Source organism: Lepisosteus platostomus, chromosome 10 (genome assembly GCF_059453375.1).
Source record: "Lepisosteus platostomus isolate fLepPlt1 chromosome 10, fLepPlt1.hap1, whole genome shotgun sequence".
In the NCBI taxonomy this organism is placed as follows: Eukaryota; Metazoa; Chordata; class Actinopteri; order Semionotiformes; family Lepisosteidae; genus Lepisosteus; species Lepisosteus platostomus.
The window spans coordinates 7,358,617-7,380,929 of record NC_142620.1 but is presented as its reverse complement, the minus strand read 5'-3'; the positions used below and the strand labels follow the sequence as shown (position 1 = coordinate 7,380,929).

The window sequence follows — 22,313 nt, the reverse complement described above, 5'->3', positions numbered from 1 at the left end:
TGTCACTGCACCTGCTATGCAAAAGACTGCAAAGTTAGCATTAAGTTCCCCGATACCCATGGACTTGTACGTGGTTTCGCTTGATGCACATTTATATTTATAAGCAAGGTTGTGGAAATGTTTGCTTCTAAAACCTGCTCAGTTTCGGACCTTCTCACAGTTTTAAACAATGTTGCTTACTATTTCTTAAGTATATAAAGTAAACGGGTGCTGATGAATAGTTCAACGATTAACACACATTCACCACCTGTAAGTAAAAAGATATGTTGCAATACAAGGTCATAGCTGATGGATCTTACAAATTCAGTGCACTTCTCTTACCAGAAGTTTTGATTATGTATCTATTAGTAATGGTAATATTTGTTTTATAAAATTGCAGAAAACGGGAGGGGAAGAAGCTAAATCTTATTTTAATAAGTTGTATTAATTCAGCGATAATTAAAACGAAAAGATGTGACCACAAATGCAGTGTGGTCTTCCTGCAGATTTGGTTGGGTTTTAAGGCTGATGGTTACAATCCAAGTGGCATAAATTGGTGGTGAAATTGTACACGCACATAATTAAACATGGCCTGGTCCACATTTGTTGTTTATTGATGTAATAAAACAATACATTTAGTGTTCGGAGAACAAACCACAGACAGCAGAAAGATGAATTAACAAAGGGTTACATGACACGATCACACTAGGAAATGCCTTTCCATTTCCCCCCATAAGTGTAAAAACGGCTGCAGTATGTTGTAGATTTCAATACTGTAGTAATGATCATAGCCACAAGAGCATGAAAACCAAACATTCAATGTACTATGCATCTTAACAGGATGGAAAATTGCTAAACCTCTTCCATGATTGATCTACAATATGCCAAACAAGCATTTATACTCATTTGCTACACAGTAATTAAGCATGTATTATGTGTACTGAAAGGATGCATTTGAGCTGACAATGAAAGTGACTACTAAAAATATAAAAATCTCTATCATAATTACACTATAAATGTCACCAGCTTCCCATGATAAAAACCCAACAGTATCCTTCCAGGGTTATAACCATAGAAGTTTGTTCCTTTTTTAAATTTCAGGTTTTACTGTACTATGTTTACAATCTCTGATTGTTACTGCTGATCAATGCAACATACACAGATGTGAAGTGACTGAATGGTTATACCATGACATCAGAACAGCTTAAACACTGGACAAGTAAAACCTCATGAACAGGTGTTTACTCTTCAACTTTTAATAGTCTTTATCAAACTGAGACGGAGCAGGTGACTGATGCATTCCAGGTTTAACAGTTATACTGTAACACTACATAGGAAACAAAAACAGAAGAAAAATAAATTGTTCAATATTTCATTAAAAGTAGTTTAAAAATGCTGAATATATTGCATGAACTGCTGGTAATTTTTAAGAAAATATATAATTGTGCGACTGTGGCTACATTGCACCACTGGCACAGCACTTATACTGAATACACAGGATAAATGAAGAGCTTGAAACTTCAATAAACATCCTCTCATCTTTCCAGATATCCAGATGTAAGGCTGCCTGAACGCTGCTCTATGGTGTTTTTTTTCTTATGGCTATAAATAATGTATTGCAAAACAGGTTTGAAGTTTAGAACACATCTGATAAATCTACAAAGGTGCAGGACAGTAGCTGGATAGTAAAATAACCAGGTATAGAAAATATAAATAGAAGGGGTTGAGGGGGGTTGCGGGGGGTTGCAGTGTCCGGTATTGCACAGCGCACGGGGGGCTCAGTTGACCTGGTCCAGGGCCCTCAAGAGCTCTTCGCCCTGGAGGAGGTGCTGCCGGCCCTGCACGGGAGCGTTCACCTCGCAGTCGTATCGCGTCAGCTGGGGCAGGCCGTCGCTTCCGAAGGAACATTCCAGCAGCTGGCTTGCCAGATCTGGAGGGAAGACCGGGAGAGTGGTCTAGGTATTAAATCGTGCAAATGCTTTTGGTTGTCTAGATGTCTAAGTACTTTTGTTCCGATTTACATTTACACTGCCCTTCTATGGATGCTTAAACGAGGAAACATCTCATGCTTTGTAGTTTTAATGGTACAGAAATGTTTATGGAACCACTCTTAACCATTAATGGCCAATAATTTTGATGTTCAAGTGCCAAGCATGAGATGCTTGACAGGGCACAGCACTGTCTGGCATCATACTCGTATTTGTCCAGTTTATTTAAACTATTTATACAATAGAAGTATAGCTGGTAATCTGCATATTACTGCTTACAGCTTCATTAATTTCAAATGCATAATACATGTGGTAGCTGTTGAATTCGGGCAGAAAAGCGCAGCTACAATGTGTCCATTGTAGATGATGATGATCGCGGGGTGCCGTCTTAGCTCATAGTAGAAGACAATACAAAAAATGGATAGATTTGAGGATCCATATCTAAACATCGTTTTTATCATTGTATAAGAACCCCACCTGTGGGCAAGAGCAGGATTGTCTTGTGTGTGAGAGCCTCTTTGCCACTCATCTCAAAGACTTTGGCTCTTTTTTCAATCGCTGCAGGGTTCCCTACTTCATGGAGCAGTGTACCCTGGCAAACACAAAACCCCCACAAATGTTCAAAATGTCCATTTTCACCATCGACACTCATCAATCTCTCGGGGCTCACGGCTGCTTCATGGTTTAAACAGATTGATAACATCAAGCTGAATATTGTATCTCCCTCATTTGGGAAGATCAGACTTGGAGTACAAATGTAAAGATGTTTAACATGCTATGAGAAAAATATGAATTGGGTATCAATGGCAAATGGGTTCTCCACTGGCTGAACTTACAATGCCAACAGCCTGGGACAGTGAGGTGCCAGTTTCTAATTTCCTCTTGCGCTGAGCATTCTGAATTGCAAGCATCTTTGGAGATAGTGCCCCCTCCAAGGCAGGAATTCTACAAAACCAAGGAATGTTACAGATTAAAATTCCAAACTGAGTTTTGGGGGTGGGCAGAAGGACATGCCCTTCAACTTCCATCAGTTATTTCATATCATCAACACCACCATTTCTCATGAAGTTAAGTTTATTTCACCTGTAACTTTTTTAATTCAGAAATAGCCAATTCTTAAAAAAAAGTCCTCCATTCTGGACCTTTTAATGTCCTTTTTAATAACTTAAGTTGGCGTGCCTTAAGAGAAGCTGATGATAAACAAAAGGAGCATGAAATACTGCAAAAACGTTACCCTATTCTACCAGCTAGTGGAAGATGGGCTTGGCAGTGCATTACCTCCTGCTTGGCGAGGTGGCTGAATGTGGAGAGTCCGTCTGCTCCCGACCTGAAGTGCTGTGCGTACTTGATGGGGCAGGAGAAGATGTCCGGCTGCGGCTCCCACTGAAAGGGGAATTGAGTGCATTCCGGACTTCCTGCACTAAGTGCAGAGGCGACGCTGCGCGAGCCAGAGGTTTGACCTCTTCTTTGCCAGCTGTCGGCATCAGAGTGTCAGTGCTGGGAGTCTGGGGTTTTGTCTGGATTTGCTGGAATACGTTGCTCATGCTGGGCATGACGGGAGCGCTGGCCGACAGTGTCTCTGAGGGGGAAAGGGGGTCCAAAGTGCGCAGCTGGAAGTCATCATCCATGGGGATATACGGAGCCAACATTTCTAGGTCCAGGTCGTCCATTGTCTGATAACATCAAATAAGACCAGAAAGTGCTTTAAGATAAGGACAGCAATATCATGCAGTTTTTTTTACTCTGTACACTTAAAATACAGATGAGACTTGTGATGATCATAAATCATTTTGCAATAAGTCATTATTCAGCAGCTAAAATCAAAAGAAGACATGAACCTAACCTTCAGGGTCCCCAGCATCATTACATAAAGATTAAAGCAGGTTTACCTGAGTAGCAAAAGGGGTCTTGGCTTCAGTATCAATGGCAAACAGTTTCTCCACCAGATCAAGTTTAAATTCGGAGCCGATATCAGAATCAACCTGGAAACAGTAGTCACCCGGGCTGCTCGGCTGCAAAGGGCAGAGAAAAGTGGTTTATAACTTGTTTTTGGGTATATTTTTAACAAGATATCTTGTTTAGTAATTTCTAATCGGACATGCAAAATCATGCACTTTAATCTGTTTTTGTGGAGTAAAACGAACAGGTACAAACAAGAATGGAGAATAGCTTCCTCCACATGAACTGCTTGTCTTAAAAAAAAATCAACCATCGGGCTTTAATAAGCATTAACATACTGTACGTTATATAGAAACCCAATATTTCTGCAACCTATAAAGCAGTTCCATTATTGAGTGAAGACTTTGTACACTGGATCTGACGTTGGCAGTCCTCTGACTGCCATGAAGTGATTTTGTATTATTGAACAATGTTCAATAAAAAGCCTTGGGTGGCATTAGTGAAAGGTAATGGAACAATAACGTATGTTGATCTGTCACACAATTGCACAGCTATGCATCTCCAGATGGCCTAATCCATCAATATTATTAAAAGTAGGTCTAGGGCAACAAGCTGAGTACAAATCATTTCATCCTGGGGGGGGGGAAGGAAATGCAAGTATGCGCACCTCTGGAGAATTCTGTCTGGTGCTGGTCCCTGAGGGACTACTGTCGCTGTCCTGGGTTCGAGGGATTGAAAAGGAGAAACTGGGTGGATCAGCACTGGGCTCCAGCTTGCTCACAACCTCCACATTGAGAGCTGGATCCAGACTGCTGTTCAGAGGCTGTGCTGTCTCGGTAGGGGGCAGTGGGGACAAAGGCAGCTTCTCGCTCGAGGAGGGCAGCATGACATCATTATACAGCGGGACCTCTTCCAGTGGCTGGATCTCAGAGTCTGTGTAGGGAAAGGATAAAAAGAATCAGAATGGCGGCCATTGCACACTTAAGGAACTAGATGTTGACTTTTTCATTTAATAATATCAGCACATTATGACAAGATTGTATTAAAAACCGCAAGATGCTTCACATTACCAGTAGGTGAAGAATTTATAAAGAGACGGCATCAGAAGTGGCTACAGTCGTTTTCTGAACCGTCACATCTTGTGCTATCTACTCGCCTTTCACAGTTGCATTTCAGTACAATACTGACTGGCATGCTATTCTGAATGGTTCATTCGGACGTGACAAAAAGCGGCTGTATTAAAGCTTAAAATGCACTTGGCTATAGAGTTGTGATTGTGAGGGTTTCAGCAGCCGAACTCGCCTGAGCTGGTGAAGTCCAGGGAGATTATAGTGTCTCCAGCGGCAGGGGCCAGAAGAGTCAGGGCTTCAGGTTCCTCCTTCAGCTTCTCGAATAGGGTGTTGCTGCTCTCGAGATCCTCCGCCTTGGTGAAAATTTTGGGCATCTCTACATCGGGACTCTCCAGAGGTTTTAACACACTCTCCGTCTGACCCAGCGAGAACACCAGATCTTCCTGCACAACCCCACTGGTGAGAGAGAGCACAATCAAGGACAGGCTCAAATTATCACATTTATTCTACATATCCAGGAAATCACTGTAGAACAAAATGTGACATTTTGCAGTAGTTACAGAAGAGCACCTATTATGTAACAAAATAAGCAGATTTCAGAAAGTGATAACCATAATGGAACATGGAAACTGCCCATTTTTACTGTTTCACCAGAAAATTTAGACTGTAGAAAAGATGCACATACCTAAGCACATAGTTAACGCACACAATGCACTGGGGCTGGGAATTCTTGGTGTTGTAAATGACAGTGGCCTGTGTCTCCACCCAAACAAACCCTCCTTTCTTGGCAAGCATTCGATACTGTCCAGTTGTGGCCTGGCCTTTTGCAAACACTGGAAGAGAAAGTGTGACGCATTGAGACAAACGTATACTAATCCCTTAAGAATTTATCCATTGCAGTCAATCGGCTTGAATTTAAATGCAAGAGTCTGACGGCATAAAAATAGTCATTTCTCATATGACAACTTACAGACTTTTTCTTTTTAAGATCTGGTATTACAAGGTTAACTAATGTTGTAGTGGTGGAGCTCCCTCTAGTGGTTCCAAAAAAGTCAATCGGCTCCAGTACTGAAGACCACAATCAAGAATCTCTCATGACTTGATTTACGTGAAATACAATTAATGGTTAGACCCTTGAGATTTGCATTGGTCATTTTCCAAAGTTCTGATGGATACCGTAAAGACCTATCAAAGGTGTTCTAGGATCCATGTTGACCACATCCATCCATTGTTCAAGTAAAAGGATGTCCTTCCTTACATAAATTCAGTATGAATAAATGTAATCTTGGCAGAATTCTGGATGGAGTGATTATCCCATAGTAAAACACTAATTGGAAAGAGTGCACAAAACCTAGGGTCATTAGAGACCCTTATCTTTGACCTCATTTGGAATTGAAGTAAATTTATAATTTAGAGCTAAATTAATGATTAGTAAAGGAACAAATAATGGGTTTATTTGATGCTGAAAAGAGAAGAAAGAAAACAATGTTTTGGCTGTGGAGCCTTCTCCTCTCTCTTCTTTTTTCAGCATGTAATAAACCTATTTCTTGTTCCTTTGCGGCCTACGCATGCTAACGCAGCTACCCACCTGATCTAATGATGTGTTGTGTGGTAACAGAAATCTAAGGGATAGTGCTGTTTAATGAAGCTGTTGGAATTAAAAGCAACTACAATAATGGATTTTCAAAAAGCTGTTTATAAAGTTAAAATTAAAGAATTAGTTGGCAACAGACATCCAACATAATGCATGTGTGTACTATAGACTAAGTACAGAGTTGGTGAGGCAGGGGAGCAGGGTCCTGCATCAGGCAGGGTGAATGAATGTGAACCTGTTTATTTGTTTGCACTTCAAGTGCAAGTAAAAAAATGTTTGGGTTAGGCTTTAGTCAAAATTTCAGTTATTTTTTAATCACTCATTTCCTTATAGATAATTATTCTATATAATTATGTAACCCATTAGAATTTACTGAGGAGATCTGGAAACAGCTGAGCAGTGCCCTCACTCAGTTGAACTGCTCACCTGCCACTTCCTCTTCTTGGTTTAGCTTCTTTTGTGAATATTATAAAAGTCTGCAAAAGAAGTCAAAAGTTGGGCCAGAGTTGTTTTTTTAATAGTATCATAGATAATTATTTGGAGGTGTCATATTGTTTTGATATAATTACTGCTGATATGCACAGACCTGGGTTTGTTGTGTGGAAAAAATGTAAAATGTGTGGTTTGATCTTTTCTTAATGTGGTAATAATGATTTTAAAAACCAGTAAAGCTGGACAAGCCAGCTGTGCCAAGACTGCCTTGTCTGGTGTGTTGGCCCTGCTCTTATTTGCGGCACTCTGAACAGAGGGAAGAGTGAAAGTGATAGGAAGGCATTACAGATGCATGTAGAACCTGAGCAATTGGAGAATTAACAGAAGTCCTTCTTTTCAGGATACAAACAAAGCTGGTAGAATTCTTTAATGTTAAAAAAATCCTTTGCAAAAAAAAGAGTAAAATGTTTATCTGCTTTCTTGATGGTTTATGATCACATCTGCAGTTAAAACATGATAAATATGCTACTGTATATGAAAGAGTCTGGGTGAGGCTCACTAAAGTATGTAAAGTTAGGTCTGGGCATGGAAGCAGGGTCTTGGAAACCATGCCTGTACAGGACTCTGCCAAACAATTCTTAAAATAAGGCTGCTGCTTTTCCAAATTCATACCAACGGTCTAGAATCCAGTACAGTAAGTAAATGTCAAATTTGCCACTTATAAGAAACTGGAGGTAGCAGTACACGCATTATAAGCAGTAAAGGATATTGAGTTTTACTGTAAACAAGTGCAGAGTATTGCATGCAGGGGTAAAAGATGTCAACTGTGGCTACAAGGTACAGTTATGTTACCAACTTGGAGCCTGATCTCACCACACCTCAGAAGCTCAGCAAGGCTGGCCTGGGCAGTTCTCGAAAGGGAGGCCTTAAGAAAATCAGGTTGCTACTGTAAGCAATGCTGGTATACCAGTAGTTGGCACTCTGTTGACCAGAATTCCCCAGTATGGTGCCAAAGGACAGTAGTTCTACTAGTTCTAATTGCTTTATCTAATACAGAGTCGTGGGGGAGCCCGAGCCTAACCCGGTGACCAACAGATGCAAGGTAGGATACAATTTGGATGGGGTGCCAGTTGGTTCTCAAAATCACCTGTGCTAAGTGATGCATTCATTGAGCTGCTGCATGTTTAGACTTTTCCTGCACTTAGTCCTTGGTTTCAAAAATACCCTTTAAGCAAAAAAAAAAAGAAAGATTTCCAGCAAAGTCAGCATATAGAATGTTAGTTCAGGTGGGTAGCTGCGTCGGCATGCGTAGGCTGCAAAGGAACAAGTAATAGGTTTATTCCATGCTGAAAAAAAGAAGAAAGAGAACAACGTTTCGGCCGTGGAGCCTTCTTGTTATGCACTCTTTCCTTAATAATCAAAATGGGCTTCCTTGTTTCTGACTAGAAAAAGGCTTAACAGGCCATCAGTTTATCGTAAACCTATGTAGGAACCAATGTACATCAACACACTCCCACAATAAGTGTTTGTTTTGTCCATTTGCTTCAAACCTACTGGTTAAACTTCAGCTGACACCTGAATGAATGACGTTCTGAAACCCAGGAATTAGTATCCATCACGTGCTACTTACGAACCCCACAAAATTTAATGTGGCATCTCTTATGAATCTGGTCTCCCTAAACCCCCTTATAAATTTGACTGGTGAAGATCTCAATTCTCCACCTAATCTGCTTGTAGTATGAGTGCTACACAAGTGATGGATGAAGTAGGTAAGCACCTGTACCCCAGTGGATGTGGGAGTCTGGAATAAACTCCAGCTACTGTAGCCAATATTCAGACTTCCTTCAAGAAGTGGCTAGCTAAGATTCTCAAATTGGCTATTAGCAATCAAAAAGGCTCAATAGCTTCTGCTCATTTGTAACTATGCTGTCATTGATACAAAAATGGTAGCCTTCCAGTTTTCTGTGGTATTTGTTTTTTAATGCAATTATCTATATATTGTACGTGACTGAACTCCCTGCTGAGAAGTGGAAGCAATGCTTACAGTCATGATGTGTTTTGGTAAGATGGTCAGAGTCCAAGGCATGGTAGTATTCATAAACTGAGCGCCCTAGGAGGTCCTCAGGCTGGTACCCCATCAGCTCTGTGATCCTGGAAGATAGGAGCCAGAGGTAGTTTATAACACACTCAATTCATTCGAAGAATAGGAATCCCAATTGTTCAGAAACTAGCGTATAACGATTTTAAAATATAAGAGGGAAAATATTAGGAGCTACAGTTTATACCATAAAACTTGTGTATACGTGATAATGGCCACTAGGTGGAGATGTTGACTTTTCTCATTTGTGGTTATTCTAAACTGGATATAAAGAATGGCTTTTGTAAAAACTTCCATCTTGGGGGGGGGGGGGAATTGCCAATCTGCCAGCTTTTTTGGTCTTCTCTTCAGACTGCTGCAATATTATACAGGCTATAAAGTACAATTTTAACGGATAGCATACATATTACTTCAGCGAGTGGAATTTCTGAAAATACTGCACTGTAATTGCTAGAAAAGCTATGGATACAAGTTGCACTTTGCTTTACAAAAAAGGATATATAATCACATACCTAAGGTAACATTCTGACAACATGTCATGATCTTTTATGAAAAATCAATAATCAAGAAAGGATTTACTAGGCAAACTAGCCGTTGGTGCATTTCATGTCTGGAATGTATATGGAGAAAGGGGAATCCTCACCTCTCATCACAGTAGGAGAACTTCATGTCCAGACTGTGACGGCTGAGGAAGGTCTTGCTGTCGAGTGGGACTTCAATGTTGGAAGGGTGAGGAATGGGTTCGCAAATCAACACCAAATACGTCATTGGGGGTTCCTTGTAGCCACAGTTGTTGTGTCCATCACTGCTCTCGTACACCTGGATGTGGCCTGTGCAGTGCAGCACCTATGCAAATAAGAAAAGGCATGATTTTGAGAAGTGCATGTTTTACTCTGCAAACCGACAGCATCCTGGCCATGAAATTGAGCAAAAAAAACATGATACTGCAAGGAATCAGTTTAATATCAGAAATACTGGTTTTGGTTTTAGCACTGTTTGACTTGATAGGTCACTGTTTAGAAGCATTTAACTATCATTTAGGATAGGACTCATTTCTTTTGCTGAATTGGTGTATTAGTTTTTCTGGCATGTAGTCAACAATGACGCCTATAGCCAGATAAGACATGGAAAGAAGACTATTGAGTCCTTTTTACAAAAAGCAGTGCTTTAGGGGTAACAGATTCACCAAGTATGAAAAAGGCTGTAAACCCATGAATGAACACCAGGGATTTTGCTGTCATTAGTACATGTTAATTCATCACGACTCTCCCCTCCCAAAATTCAACTTTAATGCACATCTAATTTTCCTAAGGTAACAGATGTACAGTACAAGGATTTTTAGGTGTAATTATATGCTTATATAATTCTAAGTGTCTTCTGAATAACACAATTTTCATTTCAAAAGACATGTAAAGAACTATATACACAGGCAAATGGTATTTCTCAGGCAGACTAGCAGATTCTAATCCTCACCACCAATAAGATCCTGATTCAACCTACAACCCATGCTACAGTCACAATGGAAATGTAGTGTTCATGGGCTGAAATGGGAGCAAGACTCAAGTAAAAATCTTCCAAAAGTCTTGGCAAGATGCAAGTAATGCAATTATCTGCAATAAGACTAGGCAATGTGCAATGCCACTAGGTAAAATGAAACTGGACAGGCTAAATGAAATGGATTCGAGGAAAAAAATCACTACAATGACTTACTTTCCATGTGGCGGACTTGATGTTGACAGTCCGCCCTCGGCTGGTCAGCGTGCACTTCATTCTGAGGAAAAAGCTACGCTCCGAGTTCTGCTCCTTCGCTTTCTTTAAGGACCCTGAGTAAAGAAATGAATCAACTCCTTACAAGAGGGTTGGGTGTGTTGAACACAAGGACCCTTGCTGGCTTTCCTTTTCTACCCACAGAAGGCTGAAACCCCAACTCATTTCCAGTTCTATGAATTTGCCCAAGTAGAAGGACAGCATAAGGTTTTAGCATACTAGAATAAACCCAAGAGAAAAGATTGGACAGGCAATTTCCAACACTGATAAATGCACTTGTGCTCCCCTTGATAAAATTTGGCTAAAGACTCATCAGCAAATATTGAAAGAACACACAGCTGTATTAAATAAGGGTAAAAAAATGGATCAGCAATGTGTCAGCTGCAATTATGGTGAACAAAAGCCATAATGGTAAAACCTATACAGCTCAGCTAATGTGTTTAGACTAGCAGCAAGCACCATGCACAAGCAATGTCTGTGACTGAGCCCTCTGTATAAAGGATTAAGTGTTCAAACCTATTGCAGTGTTAAGTCTACATACCATCAAAAGCCAGAAATGTTTCTAAAGAAGCCACTGAATTAATATTGGTTTTAAAATTTATAATGTAGCCCGATAAGAGTTTCAGATATACTGATGGAAGGACAGTACTCTGCCTTGCTTTTATATAGCAGATTACAAGTTTCCATTTACATTCAAAAGCAAAACCGAATCAAAGCTTAAAATATTCATAAGAAAATAATGTTCAAGGTTTGTTTTTGCTTTTTTTGGGACTGATCAGATAAAAGCAGTTATGATTCACAAATGTAAGTAGCCCTGTCTCCTGTACTCACCTGTTCTGTATGTGAGCATTTCTCTCATCTCCTCATGGTCACAAGGGTGTGTGAAGTCAAAAACACTGTGTCCAGTCAGGTCAAACTGTCACAAAAAAAAAAAACTTTAGATCATGTCGTTCTAATTGTCTACAAACTAAACGCACAATCCTTCAAAATGAGTTTTTCTTGAGTCCAGATTTATAGCAAAGAAAATATTTACCTGGGTGAGGCCCATGCACTTGTTGACATTTTCAGAGAGATAGATCATGTCTCCATCCTCAGACAGCACCATGAGAAACCCATCCAGAGCCTTCAGATAGAAGCTGTTAAGCTGAGAGTCCATTTCAGACTCCTCCTCCATGTCCCCAGCTATGGAAAATGATCACAGAAAGACATCAATAACCTCTCGTAGCACAGCGAGCATGTGCAAGAGTGTGAACTAAATGATCTGATGCATCCATGTGGTTTCCTATGCAATTACACTGGTGGTGAGGACACAAGAGTTCTACCCTGCAGTGCTTCCCAGTTCTTCTTTTAAAGCCTCATTATTTTCAAAATACAGAGGGAAGTAAAAAAACATGCTTTTACTTGTACGTTCATTTATGTGCAGGTAGTGTTTAGCTAACTGCATTACCAATATACAGTACCCAGGATTACCTTGCCACTAATTATTATGGTTAGCATTACCACAGCTCACAATGCAGTCTTTATTTTATTCCTTAGATGTTTGTGGGATTTGCAAAATGAAAGAACACACACTTTCACTAAAGCCCTTTTACCACCCAAAGTATAAAAAAACCAATTTAAAAAATCAGTTTGGTCTATGATGCATCCAAATGACAAATCTTGTTGCTCAAATAGCACTGTTGCTCAATAAAGGCTTTTTTGTCTTTTTGTTAACAGGAATACTTTATTCAATATTTAAAAGGTGAAGGATGATATGCTGCTTTTCATGGCCCAGACTGGTAATTCTCATAAGATTTCAGGTAATCAACAATCAGTGCACATGCAGCAAAAAAATAATTCCTTCACTTGCTTTAATTAAGTCTAGATGGAAAAACTTTGCAAAGTTTCTGCTGTTTTGGGAGGCATTTAATTAAAACTTGATGAAAGGTTGAAAAGAATGTACATGTTTATTTTTCAAACGTTTAGATGTAATTTTCTTATTAAGGTTATTTGTTGCTTTTTTCAAGGAAACATCTTACCCTCTTCTGTTAGCCATCAGCTTATCAATTTCCAAGAGGCTTTTTTCTTTTTATTTCATTATTGTGCAACTCCAAGAACACAGGATTATGCGGTTATGAAAATAAGATCAGTGTGTCCTTTCATGGGTTCATTCCAGAGATCTCAAAGCACTTCACATGAAGGACAAGATCCACCATCATCCACCAGTTAGGTCCCAGCACCCATGTGAATGGTGCACAGGGATCATTCTGGACCAGCAGTCCCACTACACAGCAGGTCAGGTTTAAAAATAAATACTACACCAGGTGAATCAAAGAGAAATTGTTAATTGCATCTGCTTTGGCAATATTATAATTTACTTTTCATGCCAATGAAGCTTGATTTGATTTCAGAAATCAAATAAGCAAAATAACCCTTGTTTGTAACGGTTTTTGCATTCTTAATTTAGGGAGGCCCAACTGCACCAACCCAAAGTGGAAATTCTGGGCCAGAGGGAGGAGCAGCACTTGCAGGTGTGTTGTGGCTGGCACATCTCAACCATGCTGTTATTCAATACACAATCACAGAAGAAAAAAAAAGACTCATCCTTCCCACCCCTCCCAGGTGACTGACCCGTGCTAAGCAGCTTCCTCATGCGGAGATAGCTGATGGTAAGCCTCATGATGGACGCCTTGTCCAGGTGCGAGCTGACATTGTGAGGCAGGGGAAGCTGGTGTGCCAGCTCGTAAAACACTTCCGACTCCTTGCTCCTCCGACATCGTGCTGCATCCCTTGACTTCTCTTTCCTGCGCTCCGAGCTGACTCTGTGAGGATTAGGAGCAGAAGAGTCGCCGTTTACAAGCAATTCAGATCCTGCAACACAAGCAATGTGCATTCCAGAAGTCTCCAACAGCAGGCAGCCCACCAACAAGCACCACTGAGTTAATGTACAAAGGGTTACTCAACCGTAATCTAAAGTCACATCTAAAAGGGACTCATTCCATCCTCATCTCTCCACAACACAAGTTGCTCATTTACATGAACCCAGTGATCTCTAGTCTCATTGGCTGGAGACCAGAGCCAAAGAGCCCAGCCCTCTTATGTGATTGGCTGATGCTAAGGGCTCGGTTCCATGATGCGAGAGACTTAATCTTTTCTCCTGGCATTTGGCCAGGTCAACTGCTATTCGCTTATTCTCACTTCCTGACTCTGTTCATACAAGAAAGAGAAGATAATGCTTATTTTAAAAATGTGATATAAAGGAAGACGTAGAAAACAAAATTAACTGCAAGCATTTCAATTTCGTCGCCTGTAACATACTAAAAGATCAATCTTGGGTATTCCTATTATTTTAAGCAGTTTCTTTTCCTATTGTCACGTACATAAAAATAAACCTCCAAGAAAAGGCTAGCTTTTCAACAGGAAGCATGGAAAGACTTCCTTAAACTGTGAATTCAGTGTGAAAACTTAAAAATAAGTTTGTTTTCTATATATACATATTAATGTTTCTGCTTCACAAGATTGTGTTCAGACATGTAACATTTAAAGCAAACACACCCAAGACCGTCTTGTAGTAACTGGAAAAAGCAGTAGAAAAGTGTTAACTAGCCCAAAAGGCAAATCCAACAAGGTATATACTGAGAAAATGCTAAAGATCACTGAGTTTTGGAGAATGTACACCTTTTTATTTCACTACTCTATCTGCCTTTCTGTTGTAAATATTTTACTTTTCTATAGTGACTTTTACAAGACGCCCAAAGGCCAATGGTGTCATTCCTCTTTATTACCAGGTCTAGAAGATGGACAACTTCAATCCCCTGAAAAAAATCTCAGGTATCGGAAATATGCAGAACTTAGCAATTTTCCCCCTGAACTCCACATTAGCAATGAGACAAAATCCACATCGGTTCTTCAAAGGTTTTACATACAGTTTATAAGGGCTAGCTAGTGGTCTAACTAGTTCACTTCTGCAAGAGACTAGAAGGGTGTATCTCATTATAGGAATCACATTAAGTCAATTTTTTTTATTTTTAAAAGTCACACCACTTGTGCTGCAAACTCACCTACAGCTCTCCAAGCCAGTAAAACATACCGCCATCATTAAATCCTCACACGTCTAAAAGATCACTTTCTTATTCACCTCAGGTTTCAAGTCAAAAGTGGGTCTATACCTACAGACTTTAAGAGGTCTGTTCCACAAATAGCAATAACAAGAATGAAGTGGAATGATAAATTATTTAATGATAAATAAATTAAGCCAATGACTCCTCTGTTAAAGGTTCTGATGCAACGTCCTTTGTTTGCAATGGTGTGTATATGCAAACATATCATTATCATAGTTTGGGCACTTCAGGTACTTTTATGATCAAGGGAAAAAACACCTGTGTTAGGCAGAACATAACGTAATTCACAGGTTTTACCACTTTTGCATGCGTCTGTGTGCAGTGGTTTTGTTTAATCACTTTAGAAGGGCTGCCTTTTGTGTAGGATGCTTTCCACTCTGCGGGGTATGATTTGGAAAGAGCAATGTAAGCAGTAGATGGCCCTGGTGTCCACTATATAAAAAAATCTTTGAAATAATCTTCACTCTTGGCAGAGCCCAGGTACTTGCCTACTGCAGGATCTTGTCATGCTGTGTAGGATTAGGACAGCCATGTCTAGATTTTCACAATCTAAAAAAACATCATGTATACCTAGCTATAAATAATGTGAGCATAGTATAGTTTCGGATTAAACATTTTGAAAGGGGTTTCTTTCCAAGCAGGAGTACAGAAACAGAACCATTGTGCAGTATAAAAATGAAAAATTCACATTTATCAAAAGAACGTCAAGAAGACTGTTCAATGGTACAGTTTAGTTCAGCACCAGTATCACACTCCAGTGAACATTAACAGACTTAATATTTTATTTTGATAGTCCTTAAGTAGGCAAAACACCCAGTGACAGCAAATGTTGTAGGGATGAACTAATTCTATGATCTATTCTAGAGTTGTATGATTTTTTATAATTGTTAGGATTTGTTTTATAAACTATGCTGTGAATATGTTGGTGCTTACACATTTATATTCAAAGACTTTAAAAATGCATGTAGTAACTTTTCTTATTTAAAAGAGGAACCACATGTCCAGTCCACTCAGCTGTACCTGCACTGCTGGGTTTCATTCCCACTCAAAGGCCAATTAATATATCTTTTAAAAGCTCCCTGAGATAACTGGATTCCAGCAGAACAATGCCCCCAGACATACGGACACCACCCAGAATAAGGCTCAAGGCCTTCTGACAATTTAAACTACATTAAAACAACTAGTTGTTCAAAAATTGTTTAGCATTATTTTAGATATTTAACTTTAGTCTTAAACAACTAATATACATTTGCTTTGCAACATATGCATTTCATAGTGCGCAGTCTTTAAACCATCTGAAAAAAGTCTCCTGTAGCAGAATAAATTTAAATAGTGCAACAAGCCGCTCATTTTCAGGCCAGTAGGTTTTCTACTACTTTGCTGGTAGTTCCAGGTAACAACTGTAACTGAGACTTTTTATTTCAGATCCTCAGTTTTTTTTCCTGTTAATAGTATCTACCTACAACGAACACCACCACTCTATTACAATTCAAAAATTACTTGGAAACTACAATTTCCTACAGCTTCAACAATACAGAACCAATCATGCAGTCATACAGCTCTTAAGACAACAGTAAGCTCAAAGTTAAAAAACAATTCAGCCACTCAGAGATAACCAGTGCTCATAAAGTTTACTGAACCATTTCCAAGACTTCTGCAACTGACGTAATCAGAAAACATCATTTAGGATACACTGGACACCAGACCCATTACTGCTGGAAGTGCACTTTCAAAGTGATTAACTGAAACCATCTCACACAAACAGGTGTACATCTGTAAACATCCTATTTATATGACTTTTAATTTATACTTAATTTTTCGTAGCTGTATTTGTGAATTACAACAAATTAGGAACAAGTGGTGTTGATATAAAAAAAACCTCCTCTTTAACACAACGTATATTAAATAATACTATGACAACCTCAATACCCGTGCTACCAACATTTGCAATGTCCTTGTTTCTGCATTTTTAAAGCAAGCACTTAACCTAAATTAGATCCTAGCTCAACAAAAGAGTGCTTTGCAACTTGTATTTTTCAATCATTGCCAGGCACCCTATCGTATTACAATTTCAAGTAGAGGCTTGTGGAAAGAGGCTTGTAGTTACTGGGCAGATAAATATGGGAATGTCAGACTGTTTAATCCAAATCATTTTCATTTATGCATCCAAAGAAATAAAAAGAAAAAAAAACATGACATGACTATCGGAGTTTGTTAGTGTGAAAGTCTCTGACATGCACTTGGACTGTGCACTAAAGTATTTCACAACAATGAGATGCAATCTTGACACTTCATGATGAAACTTCATGTTCAACTATATTCTGAATATAGAGGTCTTCCATTACCAATAGGTATACTGTTCCTTACACTTTTTACATACAAATTACAGTAACTAAAATATGCACTGCATATACTGTAATGGAATATTTGTTGAGATTCAAAGAAAAGGAATTACAATTTAATTGGCTTTAGGCGTATTCAGAGCTGCAAATCATGGTATCTATATCTGCATTTAACAGCATTCTCCTATTTTTACTGGTTCTACTGGGATCATGACAATTAACCTCCAGCATATTGGTTGTTTAAAATTAATTAAAACATGCCCTACTTGGCTAGCATTCACATATCTAAAAGATTTGAAAAGGCAATATGTTCCTTTTACATGTTACAGAAACAGGATTAACACTAATTATGTGAAGGTTATTTGCTTATATGAAAATTAGTCAGAGCCCTTAAACCACAAAAAAATAGATCTTAAGACTGGGTTATATAGCCATAAAATTATTTGGATACCTTAAGCAAACAGTGTGACTCCCATTGAAATCACACATGAATCCAGGATTAATTTAGCAATTCAGACATCTACATACAAAGATGTTAAAACTGGAAATAAATCTCACTCAAGGACCAATCCACCAAGGGTCTTTCCTGTCCCCTGTATGATATTAGGCCCAATGGTGTGTTTGGTCTTCCATATAATACTCACTGCATGGGTTAAAAGCGGTTTCCGAGCCACTCCTGCAGCAAGTATGACTGTGCGTGTATCCTTCCAATTTATTATTAACTTGTAAGCATCTACCAGAAATTACATCCACTAAGTTACCACACACCATGGCAGGAACTCAGTGATGTCAATACCAAAGAGATTAAGAAAGAAGATGCACGGCACAGTGAAGACTAGATCACAGTTTATTTAAAATTATAAATAAGTTATCATTCAAAAAAGGAATTATGCCTGAAGCACTCAAAATATTAAACCGACTAAAGGCGATTCAACAAATTAATTTTTAATTCATCCTCTAGAGCTCAGGAGCATAACATGGACACTTTCTGGAAGCAAATTAATTTATATTGACACAAGTGCTTAATGCACTATGGAAAAGTATTATTAAGCTCACTGTCAGATCCCTCATCAAACAGTCTGATGATGTACTGTATTGCTATCAGTTTCAATACAAGATGCAAAGGAGCTTCAGTGGACAGAAGTATTGTTCTCACTCGGGACTTCTTATTGATATAAAGAACAACTAATAATGCATTAGAGGCCAAACACAACTTAGGCTTAATTTAGATGAGCATACTAGATTCACTTAGCCACAACGGTATTGTAAATACTATATTATAAACATGAACTTCAGAACACAAGGTAACACACATTTGAGAAATCAGATATAAATTAGTTATATACTATAGTAAAACAAATACTGTATTAAGTGAAGTCATGATGTCTTATAACTTATTTCTTCTTGCTATCAGCAAGAAGCCATAGTTTCTTTGAACCCGATAGGAAAACAAACTGGTTCTTGGTTGGGTTTGTTTTTACCACATTTCTCAGGTGAATAGGTGCAAGGGATTCCCAACCAGAATTTAAGACAAAGCAAAAGGAAGGGTTCTTAACCAGGCCAATGTGAAGTGGTGGACCAAGGCTTCAGCTGGAGCACTGCGCCAGCCCTGTACACACGGCGGACTCAACACCCTTTATGGGAAGTGTCTTGGGAAAATGGACTGAACACAAGAGACGCCTACGCATCTGCAGAATGGTTCCAGATGGTGCTGCTCATGACAAAGTACTCTCAAGAATTAGAAACATGACTGATAGTGGGTTTGACCAGAGTCGAAAGCTAGGGAAAATCTGAGGAGAATCAAGCCAATGCTGCATTTCCATTTTTGGTATCTGTACACTGCATGTAGGCCTACTTAATGTTGCAATGGACAAGAATATTTTCAGGCAAATGTAAGAAGTTGTTCTATGGCATTCCCTCAAACATGATGTTCTGCCAGAGGTTACGAATTTTCAGACAAAAGTCTGGGAACTGTAGCTCTTGTGTCCCTGTAACTATAGTCCTTGTTGCTCATAAAGACTTTTAAATCAGAGAATTTCATTTTCTGCTCTATGTTGTTCCATTAATTTTGTCATCAATAAACTATTGTTTTTCCAAAGCCAGAAGCTGATAAAACCCCTGATCTGTTAATACTACATGCATATATCATGATATCAGGGTTTGATGCACTGCGGAAATACAAGCTCTTTTGCCAGTGTCTCTAACAAGTTTTTTTTCCTAGTGGCAGCATAAACACTCAATACCTTCACTTTCTTACTACTTTATTGGGACATCAGCACAAACTGTACAAACACCACACTGTTCCGTGAAACTTATGCAATATCCAAAACACTCACTCGCCTATTTCCGTCTGAGATTACTACTACGCCTGCCTGGAATAAAATCTTTGGTTTCAAAATATGAGGCAAGGTAAAAAAACGAGCCATTTTCATCGCCTGCTCGAAATTTAGCTCGTTGATATCAAGAAAGAACTAAGTATTTCCATGATAGATATTGCTCCATGCAGTCAGCTGTTGTAACTTACCCGGGAAAGTTTGGGAATAAGATTTACTTGCCCCGACAGAAAACAGTTACCAGTTTTCCATCTTGCCATTAAAAACAAAACTCAAAACTCTTATTTCCCACCTAAACCGCTTTGTTACAAGCTGGAAGGGTGACCAAACCGAGCCTCTTGGCTATATTTGTGACGCAAAGACACTTGCCTCTTATCTATACGCTAAGAGCAGAAGTGACAATTTCTTTCTCAGAAACACCAGTCTTTTTTTCAAGCCTTGTTACCAGCAACGCTCACCACCCATCAAGCATTGAAGCAAAAAAACAAACGCACTGTTCATTTTTTTGGGCTCATTTCTTTAGGCTCTTTTTTTTTGGAATGGCAATATGACAACCCCTCTTCCTACAGGGAAGAATGTCTAAAAATATCTCGTTTCAAAACAACAAAAGGTCTTACAACATCTTCATAAAACCGTCTACCTGTACACAACACCTTCTTTGTTGTTGTTGCCCTACTCATCCCCCATCGCTGGCAAAACAAGAGATGGAAAGAGATCATTATCGGGAAGTAACTGCGCTGTAAGGTCCGACTTGCCAGCCCGCTCTCCACTCACTCCGGGCCACCATGAAGAACTGGCCGAGAGAGCTCCTCAAGCCGGCACACGAAAGAGGAGGGTTCCTATTTTCAATCACAACACTAATAACATGGTTGTTTCCAAAATCCTGGGCTCCATATCCCCGAGGGACCCCCGAAAACCCACACACGCAGTGAACTCCGCGAGTGCCAAGACAGCCCCAAAGCCTGATCGCGCACGGATTCGCGAAAGGTGTAAAAGACCCGACGAAAATTGGTTCATTTCCCCGGGGCTGGCGTGGGGAACACGTCCCGAAGACCCTGGGCTCAAACCACCAAAGCCTCCATTCATCTCTTCAGCCGGTCGCCTTTCCCCCATCGACCCAGCGCCCATGCAGTATTAATAAGCATCGCCCGCACAGCAAATCATCTGACATTCTTATCGAGTTCCCAAGCGACGTCTGTCTCACTTTTATTTCTGATTCTTCGGGAAACCGGCGGCTGAAATGCAGCACAACGTCAAGGGGCCAGGCAACTACTTAGCGCACAACTTCGGGATTTCCTTCCTGCAACGATCTCCCCTCCGTGTTTGAGGAGGACGAGGGGGGCTACAAACCGCGCCTCGCCTCACAGGCAGCCCCCGGCTGCAGGAAAACGAGATATATCAAACAAGTGTCCCGAATCAATCAAAGTGTCCCCCCTCTCCTTAACGAAATCACACCAGAACTGTCCTGCACGGCCATACCAAACACTCAGACAAAATGGCGACGTGGCCACGGCCAAGAAATGATTCATACGACAAAATACACACACAAAAAGGGGAGCAAATTCTCCACAGCACATGAAAACAGCGGGGACGGAGCCAGGGGCCAGTTAAAACGACACAACCCCCCCCGTGAACAACAAGAAAGCTCAAACTCACCTCTTTTTTTCTGTGACTACGACCGTGTCCATTATCGCATGAAAGACGTCAGCTAGGATCTCCCAAACAGTAAAGAGTTCCCCCAGGCCCGAGAGTGAAAAGACGGTTTATAATCCAACAGGAAGACGAAACGAACCAAGGTGCCCTGACTTTAAGAACTATTTTTGACGTGTGTGGTAGCAAGAGGTCAAACCTCCAGGTGCCTGAAGGTCACAACATCTGTTTCGAGCCGGTGTGTGCGATTCGTTCAGGAGAAACGGTCCAAGCTCTCCGCCGCGTCCGAGATGCTCCTTACACTGTAGTTTGTACTCGCTCCTTCTCGGGGGCGCGCAGTCACATGCCTCCAGGACGGGGCCGCGCACGCCCCGGCCGAGCCTCCCGGAGATCAAAATTCAGGTAAAATGCGTGCGCGTTCCCCGAAACAGAAATGTGGCAGGGGACGTCGCTGGTTGCGTCAGGCCGAAGTGATTCCGTGGTTTGATTTAAAGATGAAGATGATTAACCCTTCGGTAAACGTATATATATACACATTGGCAACAGTTAAAAGATGTTATTAACCTGTTGATAAAGTGACAGTATTTAATAACATTTGAACGTCTTGCAGGCAAATGCCGTACACACCTCTTGCCATTTCTTAATATTTTAAACGTCATATTTTTTAAATATTTTTTTTAAAGTAGAGATACTGGTCGGAAAAAAACAGTTCATTCAGACCTGAAGCCCATAAAAAAACAATTTAAGTTGCATTCATAACACTAAAACATTCTAATAAATCTGCTTAATAAATATACCTTTGAGGGTGAAATAACTGTACTATTATATTATATCGAAGTCTGATAAAATATTAAAGTCAGGATGTCACCTGCAGTCTGACCGGCATCTTGTTTTTGTTTTGATTTTATAGTTTTTGGCTGTTTTACTCTTTGAATTGAGTGCATGCTTGAGATTAAAATTGCCCTCCGGAATGCTCGGGAATATAGTGTTCGGGAATTAAATTACATTGCATCGCATTAAATCTGCTGGGGTCCTGACAATTAATGTTACATTAGGTTAGG

General features: G+C 39.9%; 1 protein-coding gene and 1 long non-coding RNA gene across 2 annotated transcripts; one reads left to right on the top strand and one right to left on the bottom strand.

The window, feature by feature from the left end:
* Positions 1 to 570: 570 nt before the first annotated feature.
* Positions 571 to 21,584, bottom strand: LOC148653169 (hypoxia-inducible factor 1-alpha-like). The gene is made up of 15 exons (XM_088647809.1): positions 21,259 to 21,584; positions 13,438 to 13,628; positions 11,861 to 12,009; positions 11,659 to 11,743; positions 10,771 to 10,883; positions 9,704 to 9,906; positions 9,007 to 9,113; positions 5,622 to 5,769; positions 5,169 to 5,392; positions 4,534 to 4,799; positions 3,857 to 3,979; positions 3,246 to 3,640; positions 2,804 to 2,912; positions 2,445 to 2,559; positions 571 to 1,909 (listed from the first exon to the last, which is right to left on the bottom strand). The coding sequence occupies exons 1-15, from the start codon at positions 21,288 to 21,290 to the stop codon at positions 1,758 to 1,760; spliced, it is 2,412 nt and encodes an 803-aa protein (XP_088503935.1). The 5' UTR covers positions 21,291 to 21,584; the 3' UTR covers positions 571 to 1,757.
* Positions 12,005 to 13,923, top strand: LOC148653170 (uncharacterized). The gene is made up of 2 exons (XR_015941620.1): positions 12,005 to 13,101; positions 13,274 to 13,923. It is a non-coding gene; the product is annotated as an uncharacterized LOC148653170 (long non-coding RNA).
* Positions 21,585 to 22,313: the final 729 nt, after the last annotated feature.